General features: G+C 36.8%; 1 protein-coding gene and 1 pseudogene across 1 annotated transcript in view; one reads left to right on the forward strand and one right to left on the reverse strand.

Moving 5' to 3' along the window:
* The window catches only part of RIT2 (Ras like without CAAX 2), a 513,738-nt gene extending 505,177 nt beyond the window's left edge, over positions 1–8,561 (forward strand). Inside the window, 1 exon segment of the mRNA XM_069077860.1 lies at positions 8,110–8,561. Within this exon segment, the coding sequence (XP_068933961.1) occupies positions 8,110–8,337 (228 nt within the window). The 3' untranslated portion in view covers positions 8,338–8,561.
* LOC138153073 (small ribosomal subunit protein eS24 pseudogene) overlaps positions 1–14,656 on the reverse strand; it is a 232,096-nt pseudogene that overhangs the window by 142,220 nt on the left and 75,220 nt on the right.

The following is a 14,656-nucleotide window of genomic DNA, read 5'->3' on the forward strand; positions in this document are numbered from 1 at the left end:
CAATTTGGAATTCTCAAGATAATAGAAGCAAAAATTATTGAAGACATTGCTTGCTATTGGCAAGTATTTCAGTATTAACCTTCTTTTTACCTCTTTGTTTCAAATATTGGCTGCTATGGCAACCTTTCCCCTCTTTTCTTCCTCTCCTTTTCTCCCTATCCCAACCAACTCACCAGATTTTTTTCAAATAAAAAGCACAAGGCCTTGGGGACTTCAAATATTTCATTGAACTATCATCCTAAACCCTCTGCCCTAGAAGCATTTCTGTTGCCAAAGCTCAGAAAGTCCATGTATATATGAAATGTTTATTATCTCTTGCTTTCCTCTTTGTTAATTACGATCTCCCCAGAACAGCATGTGAAACAAAAGTAGAGCCCAGTGCCTTTTACATAGTGGGGACTAAATATTTCCTGACTGATAAATTTAATTCTTTCCACCAAATGTCCCATTCTAAAATGCATTGCATAAAGCTGAGTGTTTTAACTCTATCCTATAGATATGAATGTCATTTACTACTCAATCCATTGTAAAGAGGGGAAACTAAGTACTAGGTCAATAGGGAAGATGCTGCCAGAAACACAAAATGCCAGACATGGCACTTATCCTGATCACATGATCTTAGACCTGGACTTTTGCTCTATGTCCCTTGTCAGTTCTTCACCTTGTAACAGCAGCTTATTAAAGATTGCTCAACAGCAACTAGAAATAGAGAGAAATACTACATATTTGTACAAATGAAAAAAAATTCCTGGCACAGAAATCAGCATATACTATGGCACGAACCATCCATCTGTTATGATATCCCTCAACTTTTTGTTTCAACATCCTCATATATCCTTTTCTATTTTCCTATTATCAAATTAGATGGTGAACTGTGGTTACTTTTACTAATTCTTATGCCCTTTGGTTCTTTGAAGCCCTTGTTCCAGCACAGTGTAATGGAATGAACACTGACTTTTGAGTCTAAAGTTTCAGAAGACCTGTGTTCAAGTTTTGCTTCTCTTAGTATGTGACCCTAGACAAGTCATTGCACTTGTCTGAACCTTAGTTTCCATAAATGTAAAACAGTAAGTTGTATTATATAAATCAGTTTGGTATACTGGAATGGTAATCTATGTTCCTATTTTTAAAGCAAAATACCATTCTGAAACTAAACATTCTCATATATGTTATCTAAGTTGTCACCCCAAAAATCTTTTTCAATTAATTTTGTGAACTTGAATTTCTATACCTCAAATTTTATTTTTATTGGTAAATTTAAGCTATATTTGTTATAATGTTTGTTATTTCCCTTTCTTTTACTTCCTTCATCATTGTTATTTGTCATCAAATCTTGACAATTATGTCTCCACACTATCTCTCAAATATGTACCTTTCTTCTGTTATAATTGTCATCAATCTAATAAAGGTCTTGAATAACTACCTATATGCTTTCTTACAATACTGGATCCTCCTAATCTTTTTCCCCTCCAAGTTCCTCTTTCAATACATTAGTGAGAACACAAATCATCATCTTAAGGGCAGGATTGTTCCTCTTCATCTCATTCTTTCCTTTTGCAATTGGGAATTTTCTTTTTAATTGCTAAGGGAAATTTGCCATTTCAGTTGTCTGGAGGAAGATCAAAAGGTGTAACTAAAGAGAATGAGAGTGCCTCCTTGAACCCCAAGATCGACATAAGGATGTTTCTATATTTGGGAAACAAACTTCCCAGGTTCTGGAGCCCACAGAGAGGAGGAGAAAACAGGAATAAAATTTTAGATATTCTCTGAAAGATAAGTCTGGCCTATTCATCCTTTCATATGTAAAGGTCTAGAGTTGGAGGGGAAGAAAAATGGAAGAGATTCAGGGTTTTCATGGTGAGGATATCAGAATATCTTTGTGTCTATGCACATGCATGTGTGTGTGGAGGGGGAGCGGGGGGTATGTGTGTGTATCCCTTGATTTGAATGTCTCACAAAGACATGTAATGTGGTAGCTTTGAGAATTAAAAGGTTGGGAGAAAAGCAGTTTGTTTCTTCGGTTTGCTGGCAATTTAAAAAGTGAAAGTTTAGAAAGGTCTTCAGTAAGTTGAGAAAATGATTTAATTTGTAGTCTGTCTTCCAAGTCAGCAGAAAGACGTATGTTTCATCTGTGAAACATAAGGATCTATAAAGGATATGTGAGGAAAAGATCATAGCAAAGTCCTCTCCTCATCTCAAGAGGAATAGATAATACTATCCAGTGATTACAGTTGATGCTTTAAAGAGAGAGAAACTTCATAAAAATATGCTCAGTGAAGCCATATTGAACTGTATACATGACATTCAAGGTCCACCACCACAATCTGTTGTTGCCCTGCTTTTGCAGTCTCATTTCATATTACTCACTCTACTCTACTCCAGTCAAGATATTTTATAAAAATTCCTGGGCTTTCTCCTCTCTTTTCTTTGTTTACACTATTTCCTTATGCTTTAAATCCCTCTGCACCCAAAAAGCATACAAGCACACTATACAAACATACCCTTTAACTGTTGAATCACTACACAAACCTGAAAATCTAGCTGCAATGATGCCTTTTCCATGAGTCATTTCATAATTGTTCCCTTCCCTCATACCTCAAGTACCACTTTATTGGAAGCTCTCAAGCAAACAAGAGAAGCTATTTATAATTGTGGCAAGTTTCCCAAGATTTTAGCTAATCTTGTATACTATTACCCCATCTCCCACTTTTACCCTCAGCTTGGATAGGTGCATATTAAATGTTGAATTCAGATGAAATCTCATGGGTAAACAGCTAACAAATGAGAAATTAACTTTTTTATAAGTTTAATTCTTTTGATCAGATATATCCAGAAATGAATATATAGCACTATCCCTGGAACTGGTATAGGGAGAAGGTAAAGTTCTTCACAGCATTAATTCTTTAGGCATCAAATTATTCTGATTCTTCTTTTTAAAAAAATATAGCTAAGAATTCAGTATTTCAAGTTTTCTGATGCTTATGTAAGTAAATGAAAAGGCTTAGATACCCAAATCTCCAAGCCCGCTATGGATTCCAATGTGGTCGTCACTGGAAGCAAGACTTTCTTAATGAAAATAAATGTGGCAAGATAGAGATAATAAAAAGTAACAGAGATCCCAAAGAGGGCCCTTAGAGTATACTAAGTTTCTTAAAAGGACCCAGTACAGTCAACTGAGAGAAAGTTTTGCTTGCACAGCTTCCTATGAAAAGCAAAGCCTATTTTTCTAACAATCCTTACCCAATGATAGCAATTATAGGTGGTTTTAAAAGTATAACCATTTTTGTGTCACAAAGCATGTTAAAGCTTACTAGGCAATTGCCATTACCACAGCTACCTTTCAAATTTTCTTTTTAAAAATCTTTAATGGTATGTGTATGTATTTGTGCATGAGTGGGTGTGTTTGTGCATCTGCACACACGTGCATGTGTAGGCTAATCATATCCAGGTAAACGCTAATAATTTTGAAAAACACAATAATATTGCAGCTTTAAAAGTCAGCAGATTGTATAGAATTATACTTTAATTGATGGACATGCTCAAGGGCTCCCACTGGCAGCTGGGGCCCAGGCTGAAATGGCCTGTCTTTGCAGTTCTGCCCCAGCAGTCCCCTCACCCCCATGCATCTGTGACTTCATTCTTAAGTCTCCTCTGACAGATGGGTAATGGCAATTCAGGGAGTAATTGGTAGATGCCATGGTGCTTTTCCTCCTCATGAAAGGTCACTTACATTAAAGAGATGGTACTCTTGGGCCATCAGATTTTTCCTATATCTTATCAGAACATTTTTTTGCGGGGGAGGCAGTAAGGTTGGACTTTATCTTTGTTGTATAATGGAAAGACTATTATGCAGGAAGTCAGAAAAACTGTATTTGAGTCCCACCTTAGATGCTTACAAGCTGTCGCTTTGTGAAAACACCTTAGCCTCTCTACACCTCAGTTTCTCTATATCTGCAAAAATAAGTATCATAATATATTCCCTATCTACCTCCCAAAATTGTTGTAAACAAAGTTATTTCTAAATATTAAAAACATATCTATTATTGGTATTCCAGCTTAGAGAGTTAATAGTCATGCTTCCTTCTCCAAAATACCTTAACTCTCTAAGCCTCAGTTTCTCTGTCTGCAAAATGAGAATGTAAATGCTTGCATTATCTACTAATATGCATTATGTAATTCCATCTTATTATACTGTTGATCTTGATATCATTACCTGAAAGTCCTTCAAGTGATCTTTTTAAGAAGTTTCAATATGCTTGAAACATTTGTAAGAATCAATGCTACTATGGGTATCAAAGCACCATCATGTTGCTGAAAGAGTCCTGGACCTGGGAGAGGTAGGTTCAAACTGTCTCTGTCAACAGACCCGGCCTCAAACTTTGAACAGGTGCCTCCTTTCTAAAGGCTTCAGTTTTGTCAACTGTAAAATTTATAGTTTGGAGAAGTTAAAATCCCTCCTTACCATAAAATTCTTACTGTTGACTAGGACTCCAGGAGCCTAGAATTGTGGCACAATTCTTCCATAAACTTTGTGACTTTGGTAGGAAGATGTTTTAATTCCATGGCCCTCTATTTTTTTTATCATTAAAAGACAAATGTTATTCTGAGAAAATTTGAAGTCATCTTTCAACTCTACAAATCTAATCCCTGATCCTGCTATATTTTGTATGTTAATTGCTTATGAAAAGCCCTTTCCTGTGATTTGGATAAATGCACTTGAATGAGTATTAAATGGCATGTCTCCCTAAAACCCTAGGACTTGGGGCAGAAAGAGTCTTGCGACCCTTTAAAAAAAAAAACCCTTCCTGAGTAGTGGGGTCAGGTTACCGGGGGTTATTTTAAGCCAAAGGAATAGGCATCTACATTTAGAGGACCTCTCTTGGAGGTCTGGCTTAGCCAGTTACTAGCTGTGTGGCTCTGGGCAAAATTTTGTAAACATGCTAAACTTGGATTCTCTTTCTCTCAAATGAGGCTACTAATACTTTCACTATATATTGCACAATATTAATATTGCCATGAGCCCTGTGCATCCCCCACACACACACAAAAGCATTAAAAGGAGCAAGGAATCTTAATTTGGAACAAAGATTAAAGTCCAGGAACTAGTTCCTTAGGGAAGTAGACAAGAATATTGGGCAACATCAATTGGGGAATGGATTAACAAGTTGTAGTATATGAATGTAATGGAATATTAGTGTGCTATAAGAAACGAGGAACAAATGAACTTCGTATTTACCTAGAAAGGCTTCTACAAACTGATGCTGAGTGAGAAAAGCAGAACCAGGAGAACATTGTACACAATTATTGACACAATGTGTGTGTGATGACCAATTTTGATAGACCGGACTCTTCTCAGCCATGCAGGGTTGTAAGACAACTCCAAAAGACTCATGATGGAGAGACATGTCTACATGTAGAGAAAGAACTGGAAAGAACAGAGTTTGAATACAGATTGAAGCAAATTACCTGCTCTCTTTCTTTTTCTTCTTTGGTTTGTTTCCTCTTTCCCATTGTTCATTCCATCTGTTACAATCCTTCTTTGTAACCTGATTAATGTCTAATGTGAAAGTATTTATAGATCCTATACTTGATTGCATGCCTCCATGGGGGGGCAGGGGAAGAGAAGGAGGGGGAAAATTTGAAACTCAAGGGATTGTGGAACTGAATCATGTAAAGTAAAAGTAAACAAACAAAGTAATAAAGACAAAAGAACAGAAAAAAAATTGCATTTGAAAAAGTAAAAAAAAATACTGGGCAAATTAAAGCCAGAGATTTCGGTATGAGGGAGAGCTCAGTACCAAATAAGAGAATTTATAATGAAGAATTACTAAAGTTAGGCTTTAAATCCATTCTCTGAAGTTGTGATGAGGAGAAAGAGAGGTGGTGGGGGGGAGGAAGAGAGAGATGGGTACTGTGCAAATCACTTTACAAATATTATTTCATTTGATCCTCACAGCAACTTTGTGAGGTAGGTGCTGTTATATTTCCAATTTTAGAATTGAGGAAACTGAGGCAAATAGAGGTCAAGTGATTTACTCAGGACCACTGAAGTAGTAAATGTCTGAAGCCAGATTTGAATTCAAGTCTTCCTGACTCCAAGTCAGGTGGTCTATCCACCATGCCACCTAGTTACACCCAAACTAATTTAATAATAATGATAATGATAATAACAGGCACCATTTATATAGTGCTTACTATATGCTAGGCACTGTGCTAAGCACCTTACAATTATCACATTTTACAGATGAGGAAATTGAGGCAAACAGTACTTAAGTAATTTGTCCAGGGTCACACAGCTAGCAAGTATCTGAGTCTTGATTTGAACTCAGGTCTTCCAGACTCCAAGTCCAGTGTTCTATCCATTGTGCCACCTAGTTGCCCAAAACCTAATTTGTTAATAACTTCTATCTGTATAGTCTTTACTGCTACTAGTAAAGTGTGAGTGATATATTCAAAAAGGATATAGTTTGTGGTGTTAACATGAACTTAGTATGAAGAAGCTGCACAGTTGTGGGTCTAGAGTCAGAAGGACCTGAGTGTAGGGTTAATGGAATATAAGATCTTTCCCATCCATTAACACGCCTATGTGACCACATGTGTTCACTTTTTTCCTTGGAACAGGGGCTGTGTTCCAGGTCTAAAGGTACACAGATATTTCAACTACAAATGTCTTACTGCTTTGAGCTCCAGCGCACTTCATAGCTGTGACACATCCCGAGTCACACAGAGCATTGGTGCAGAGCCAGTTAGTCTTTGGCCCATGTGGATCCAGTTAAGTACTGAGGCACATAGATTTTCAAATTTTGGGGCACCAAACCAATCAAGTTGTGAATCTTTGTTTGGAAACTATATATCTATTCTAGGAGGGTGATAGTTTGCTTTGGGGCTCACTCATGGGAAGAATGTTTGCCTGCAGTGTTTGTGATTTGGCCAGATGAGACTCTGGGAAGCCATTGCTAAGGGGCCACCTGGCTTTGTGAACCCAGATGTTGGTGCTTCCTAGTCTGGTGATTATGTATCTATTACTTTGTTTAGACAGTTGGATTCTATTGTCTATTGGATTCTTTCTTGGATACTCACGTCTTTCTACTTATCTGTTTGCACTGTTAAATTAAAGTAAGATTGTTAACCCCCTTGACACTGTCTTTCCTTAGAAAAGCAGATCAAAGAACCTATGCTAGCAGCCCTTCTGTGTGCTGGTGTTATTGGTCTTACACCTCTACAGCAGCTGCAAGTATCATTAACAATATGCTGAGTTCAAATCTGCTCTCAGATGCTCACTATTTGACCCTGGGCAGGTCACTTAACCCTATTTGCCTCTGTTCCATCATCTGTAAAATTAGGTAGAAAAGAAAATGTCAAACCACTCCAATATCTTTGCCAAGAAAACCCCAAATGGACACATGAAGTTATGTGAAGACATGACTCATCAACAAAACAACAAATATAAAGAAAGGGAAAAGGAGGGAGGAACTAAAAGAATTCCTCACCTCCTCTGTTGATCTTCTCCCAAGCACTCAAGTAGTAACCAAAAAAGGAAACTTGAGTACTTCTAGAATGACTGCACAAATCATAATTTTGAGATTGAAGATACTTATACCAGGTACTCACACCAGGTATAAGTGACTGCAGAAGACTTGTATGTTAGAAGCCACTTTAACTGTGGTTCAGTACTGGAACTGAAGTTAGAAGACTTGGTTTCTAGTTCTAATATTTATTCACTTTCTAAACTGTGGAACTATGGAACCAATCAGTTCATTTTTATGGGTCTACATTTCCTCATTCCATAAAATGAGGCACTGAGTGACAGCTTGTGTCTTGTGTTCATAGGATTTAAAGCTAGGAAGAAACCTTAAATATCACTGGGTCCAAACAATTCATTTTACAGATGAGGAAACTGAGGTTAATAATGGTAAAGTTATTTGCCCAAGGGAACATGATAATACCATCCTGATAGCTCAAAAACAATCGATGAGTCTATATATTTGACCTCTCTTTATACAAATTCAAATATGCCATGGCTCAGAATAATGAGAAAAATGGAGAAAAATCATTGAAAACTATGTAGCTTAAAACAAATAATAATAATTCATCTCTTTTTTGTCTTAGGTATCCACTGAAGAAGGCTTGAGTCTGGCCCGAGAGTATACTTGTGCATTCTTTGAGACCTCAGCAGCCCTGCGCTTCTATGTTGATGATGTTTTTTATGGCTTGGTGAGGGAAATCCGTAAGAAAGAATCCATGCCATCTCTGATAGGGAAAAAGTTGAAAAGAAAAGACAGTCTTTGGAGGAAATTAAAGGGCTCCCTGAAGAAGAAGCGGGAAAATATGACATGACCACTCAGTCTAAGACTGACTGACATTCTCTTTCTCTCTCCAGAGCTAATCAGTCTGACAATTAAAGATGTAGCAATTCATTACACAACCTCTGATTTTCCACATTTTCCCCTTTCTTCTTCAACTCTGCCTATAGGTAAAAACAAGATCTGCATATCTGTGTTTCCTGAGATGATTCTGTTTTGTCTTTAAGATTTGGATCGATTTTGTCAATCTACCAAATATGCTATTTATTTTTTACAATATCTCACTAAATAAAATTTACATTCCAATTGCCTCATTTCCTTTTAAAGAGTCTGGCTTCATTTTGTATGCCTTCAAGTTACTGAGGAAATATTCAAAATCATGGCTGGAATGATAAAAAGCTCTAGGGATCTGCTGTTTCCTGATAAGACTGGGATTGTTTGTATACTGAGAAGCTCAGTAAATAATAAAGAAACCTAGGAAAGATTAAGGGCTGGAGTCTCTCTCCCCATCTTTCCTGAAGTGTAACACTCACTGAGCTCCCTTCTGGAGTGTTTCCCAGGTGAGCAACAAGAATGCCCTGGGAAATTATTGATAGTAGTCACTAGTGGGGGATCAATGGAGAAAGTGGAATGAGCTCAGTCTTGCAGATCCCTATGTCCTCAGCAAACCACTTTGTTGAGAAGGGATTGTCTGTTTCTTGGGAGGACAGAGGGTTTTGATGGTGAGGGTTACATATTCTACAGAGATAATATATTCCTCCTGAAAGGAGATTTTCTAATAGGATTAGACTACCTGAGGCAGAGCTGGTCCTATGTGTAAATGGAATATGTGGCCATCTGAGTATAATTTATATATGACTTAAGGGTCACTTAACCCAAAATACTTCTCTATAATTGCTTGAGCTTGTTCACTTTGAGATTTGTCACTTTGCCTAAAAGTTTACCATTATAAAGATTCATATGAGTTAATTGTGAGCAGAGCTAGAACTAGAGTTCAGTGCCCTTTGTCTGAGGGCAAATTTAGAGGATTCTGGCAGCACTTGCAGGCCAGCAGCATCAGCATAAAGTCAACTGAGTTTAATATTCATTTAGCAAAAAAAAAGTGACTGAACAAAAACAAAATGCACTCCTATGAGGCCAGCTATCTGCCCCTAGATTGTAAAGTGCTTTAAATGCTAAACAGGAGATTGTACTTTGTTATAAATGAAAATGGCTGGGCCATTCCCAGTAATCTTCTTTTATCTTGCCACTGGACTCTGGTAACTCTAGAGAATAGAGTGAGGTTAATAACTGCACAAATCAGTTTCACTTAAATCCAACTCACAAGTCAAAACATCACCCTCATGTCCTTGGTCCTCTTTAGGAATGAAGGACAAACAACAACATTTAGCAAAATGAGTAGTCTAACTCATGATCTACCAGATAGGATATTTCCAACCTTGATCTGAACCATCTCATACCTCGCAAATTAATTTCCCACACTCATTATGCTCCCTTCCCCAAAAGCAGCTTCCTGGAGGTGGTTTTCTAAAGTCTCTATCTCTGGCCCCATAGAGAGATGTCCTGAAGTCTTCTCTCCCCTTAACTGAATTTTTCTTTAAATGTTTTCTGAGTGTGTACTATGTGCCCTCAGTGTAAAAAAATTTTAGTTATGATTGTGATTATACCTTTCTTTTAAAATTATAATGATTCAGATTAAGAAGTATTATTCATATATTTTCATATCTCAATATGCACTAAGTTATTCCAACTACTTTCCTCTAAAAGCCATGATAGTTATATTGAGTTTTTAGGATATGAGAGGAAGAGAAAGGTAATATGGGACATTTGTCATTTCATAAGAAGGAAAGCTAGAACAGTATTTTGAAGTTAGGGGTTTTGCAAAGGCAATGGTGAGGAGGATATCTCCTAGAATCTTTGGGGAACAGGGAAGAGGGTGAATATGGGAGAAAGGGGCACAAGGGGAGAGGGGAAAGCAACAATGAAAACTGATGCTTGCTCCCCAATTTCATTAGTAATCCAAAATGAGAAATCTTTTCTGAAGACATAACTCTGTTGGTCAATAGAAGGAGATCCAAAAAATACTGAAGACAAAATACTGATCCCAGCAAACCAAGAATAAAGATGACAGAAAAATGTTCATGAAAATACAGAAATCAAATCAAATTAACATGCTTATACACAAATATGTATATATATATATATGCATGCATATACACCTCTGTGTGTGTGTTTGTGTGTGTGTGTGTGTGTGTGTGTGTGTATAGTGGTTTAACTGGTCCAAGGTCTCTCAATAAACTAGTGACAAGTCTCCTGCATCTCCCCTCTAATATCTTACCCAATAGGCAAAAAACGTCTCTTTGGAATATGTGACAAATATGAGATGACCAATAATTGGAGGGAAAGGATTTAAACATAAACTCTCTGGATGGAGATTAAATAAAACAATTATTTTATTTTGTAGAATGCCTAGTACACCTTCATGATGGCAGGCATATGTTACTCTGCTGACAGACTGTGTTGCAATTTGGGCATCATCCAGCCTTCTCCAGAGGTGTAATTAAAGTGAGCTAATAAATAAAATGGAAAATATTGCTTCTCAAAATGATCCATAGTGTCTCCTTAAAACACATAATATATGAGGGTTGATTAACCTGTTCCCAGGTTGGAAGGACTGCAAGCCAAAAGCAATTCTGCCATAAGTCATTCTCTTCAAGGTAGACTCTTAGACAAGGTGGGTAAAAACTTCAATTAATTGGAGTTTGTCAAAGGCACAGTATTAAATTTATAGCTCATGAAGGGCCTTAAACTAATAACATTTAGTCTGTTTATTTATGCACGGAAGAAGTAGAAGCAGCAGAGATAACTTTACAGTATAAACATAGAGAGGTAGATCAGTGGATTTGGAAGCAAAAGACTTGGGTTCAATGCCTAGCTTTGTTACTCATTATTTGCATTACATTAGCTGACTCAATGACCCTTACTAATTTAATCTATATATTGAGTATAATATACCATATTACTACTTGACACAATTGTTTTAAGGATCAAATGAGATAAAGCCCTATGTGATTTCTTTTTATTATCCAGGATCACTGAATGAAGTAATGCACTATAAAACTGGTAAATTGGGGGGGAGGGGAGAGTAAATCAAGATGGTGGAATAAAGGAAGCACTCTACAATCATTCATCTTCAAAGAAACTTAAAATAATGCCTCAAATCAAATTCTTGAGTGCCAGTGAGAGAAAAAGGTCAGAGGGAGACATTCTTCCAACCTAAGACAACTTAGGAAGTTGGAGAGATCTTTGATGGGGGGAAGAGTGGAACTCTGCTCAGAGCCTATGTGGATGAAACTCCAGTGGTGGTACTACTATCAGTGGGTGGCTACAGAAGCAATACCTGCTTTAGGAAGTCTCAAGTCAGAGAGAGTAAGGGGACCTAGCAATTGGTTAGGAAGAGATTGCAGGGGATCCTTGTGCTAGTACTAAACACAGAACAAGACACAATTTGGCAACTCCACTGTCTATACCAACTTTCAGGTCACAATGCAAGGGCAGAGAGGAGCATTTTCAGTCAAAATGTAGTGTTAATATGAGGAGGACTATTGCTTTTGTTTAGAGGGGATCAAGCACTTGAGGAGTAGTATCATTTCCAGTCTCAAGGGAGAGTGCAGAGGAGAAGTATCAAATGCCATCCTAAGGAATCAGGGACACATTAATCATCTTTACTAATGATTGGTAAAGTATCTATTTTCTATTTGTACCCAAGTGAATTCTTTAGTGTTTTGGTCTGGAAAAAAAATGGAGATTTCTATTCAATTCTGGACCATACCACTAGCAAGTTGCATGAATTAGAATAGCCATCTCTCTCTACATCACTTTCCTCAAGAGCAAAATGAGGTTGATTTTTTTCTATAATATTATTCTGAGAAGCAAAAGTCAAGTTCAACTTTATCTTCTCCTGGTTAATGGAGAAGATCAATGATATGGATAATCCAAAATGGTGTATAATTAAGTCACTCTTTTTTTGCTCTAGAATACATTAAAAAATTTATTATGCAGCATATCTACTTCATTAGAATTTGCAAAGATGAAAGATAATGTTAGAAAGAAACAATTATATTTTAGAATAAACAGCTAGTGTTGGGGCTAGGGAGGTGGTTAGGAAGAAGGTTTACAACACACTAGTTGCAAGCAAGAAGTAAAGTACCCTGTGAATAATACAGAAAATGTTAGTCAACTCACAGGTAATTGAAAAAATCATATTTAATCCTATTGCAGTTCTAAAGGGCCACATTTACCCCTTCCACCCCCCAAAATGCTTTTGAAACTAGGGGCTTAATTAGCTTAATCCTTTGGTCAAAGAGAATAGATCACTACCACAATCCCTCAAAAAATATAAAGGAAGAAGACTTTGATGTAGTGAGCCAGGGTTGGTCTGGAAAAGGCTAACATCAGGAATACCAGGGCACAGGCATAAATACATTGGAATAGTAGAGGAGAGAGTATAAGCATTAGAATAAAGAGGAAAATTAAGATAAACTTTAGTTTTTTGACTACAAATTGAGATACCATTTCATTCATCCATTCTGTCTCCCATTGCTTTGATGTTAATGCTTTCCCTCAACACATATATCCTGTATGTAACTTGTTTGTACATAGTTGTTTGTATGTTTTGTCCTCCATTAAACAATGAGCTCCTTGAAGGCAGGGACTGTCTTTTGCCTTTCTTTGTATACCCAGTGCTTATTAGCATTTTAAAAATGTTTAGTGATTGATTTTCTGCCTTCTTACTTAAATTAACCTATTATCTAATTGAATTTTCTTCCTCTTTTCAGCCTGCCTCCACCTTCTCACTTACTGGTTAAATTGAATTGATAGATACATCCTGGGACAAATGGAAAACAGATTCCTTTTTTTTTACAACCCAAAATGAAACCATTTCCCCTACTTCAGGTTTTTCCCTCAACCTTAAACTCTTTAGCTCCGGGAGCAGGGAGAGGTGGGGGGGACTAAAGATCATTAACATACTTGGGAGGTTGCATATGCCATAACCACAAGGGTGGGTTTCTATGTAAGTATATATATATATATATATATATGTGTGTGTGTGTGTGTGTGTGTGTGTGTGTGTGTATGTGTGTGTACATGTATACATAGACAGAGGGCACAGGAAGAATTGAATATGAAAGGATTATATCTAAAAAATAAAATTAAGTGGTGAGAAAAGAATATAATGAGAGAAGGAGAAAAGGAGAGATGGAATAGGGCAAATTATCTCATATAAAAGAGGCAAGAGAAAACTGTTAAAATGGAGGGGAAGAGCAGGAAGGTAAAAGGGAATGAGTCAACCTTACTCTCATTGAATTTGACTTAAGGAGGGAATAACATACACACTCAATTGGGTATCTTGCCCTACAGGAAAGTGGGGGGGAAGGGGATAAGAGGGAGGATGACAGAAGAGAGGACAGATTGGGGGAGAGGGTAGTTAGAAGCAAACACTTTTGAAAAGGGAAAAAGTCAAAGGAGGAAATATAATAAGTGGCAGGCAGGATAGGATGGAGGGAAATATAGTTAGTCTTTCACAGTGTAACTACGATGGAAATGTTTTGCGTAATTACACATGAACAACCTATATTGAATTGCTTGTCTTCCCAGTAGAGGAGGGTGAGGAGGGAAGAAAGGAAAGAATCTGCAACTCAAAGTTTTAAAAAAAATGTTAAGTAAATAAATATTTTTTAAAAAAAGGAAGAAATGTCCAATATATGATTAGAGGGACAGGAGATAATCAAGTGAGAGTCATGCTCAACATGAATCACAAATCCACATTTAAAAAGCTTATAAGTATTTTAAAGAAAAAAAAGATATAAAATAGAACAGCACTAACAACTTTTCTAAGACTAAGTAAATATATTGATTAGAGTGACATTAGCAACCCATAGAACAAAAAAAAGGGGAACAAATTTTTGGATTAAAGTAAAAAAGATCTGCGATGAACAAGTGGTTCAGTAGCACTGGGCAGCTATTTGTACTCTGTTTCTTGAGAATGGTGTGTATATGTGTGTAATAGCTAAGCTATTTAAGGCTGATATTGGCACTAGCCAAATTTTCTTTGAAAAGCTCTGCCTTTTGCATGCCCCAGCTCAAGTTCTCCTTCATCTACAGAACCTTTCATGACCACTTCAGTCTACATTTGTCTGTGATTTACATTAATGCATTCCTGTGATTTTATGCTTTCTAGTAATTCTAGTTGGAACCACATAATTCAATACTTCATTATACTCTGACTTACACTGCACCTTACTCTTTAAATATAAAAAATTTAAGTTACCTACTTTACAACTGAAAGAATC

This window comes from Petaurus breviceps, unplaced genomic scaffold, assembly GCF_028583685.1.
Source record: "Petaurus breviceps papuanus isolate PSGF00001 unplaced genomic scaffold, PetGlider_PUasm1.0 151, whole genome shotgun sequence".
Classification (NCBI taxonomy): Eukaryota; Metazoa; Chordata; class Mammalia; order Diprotodontia; family Petauridae; genus Petaurus; species Petaurus breviceps.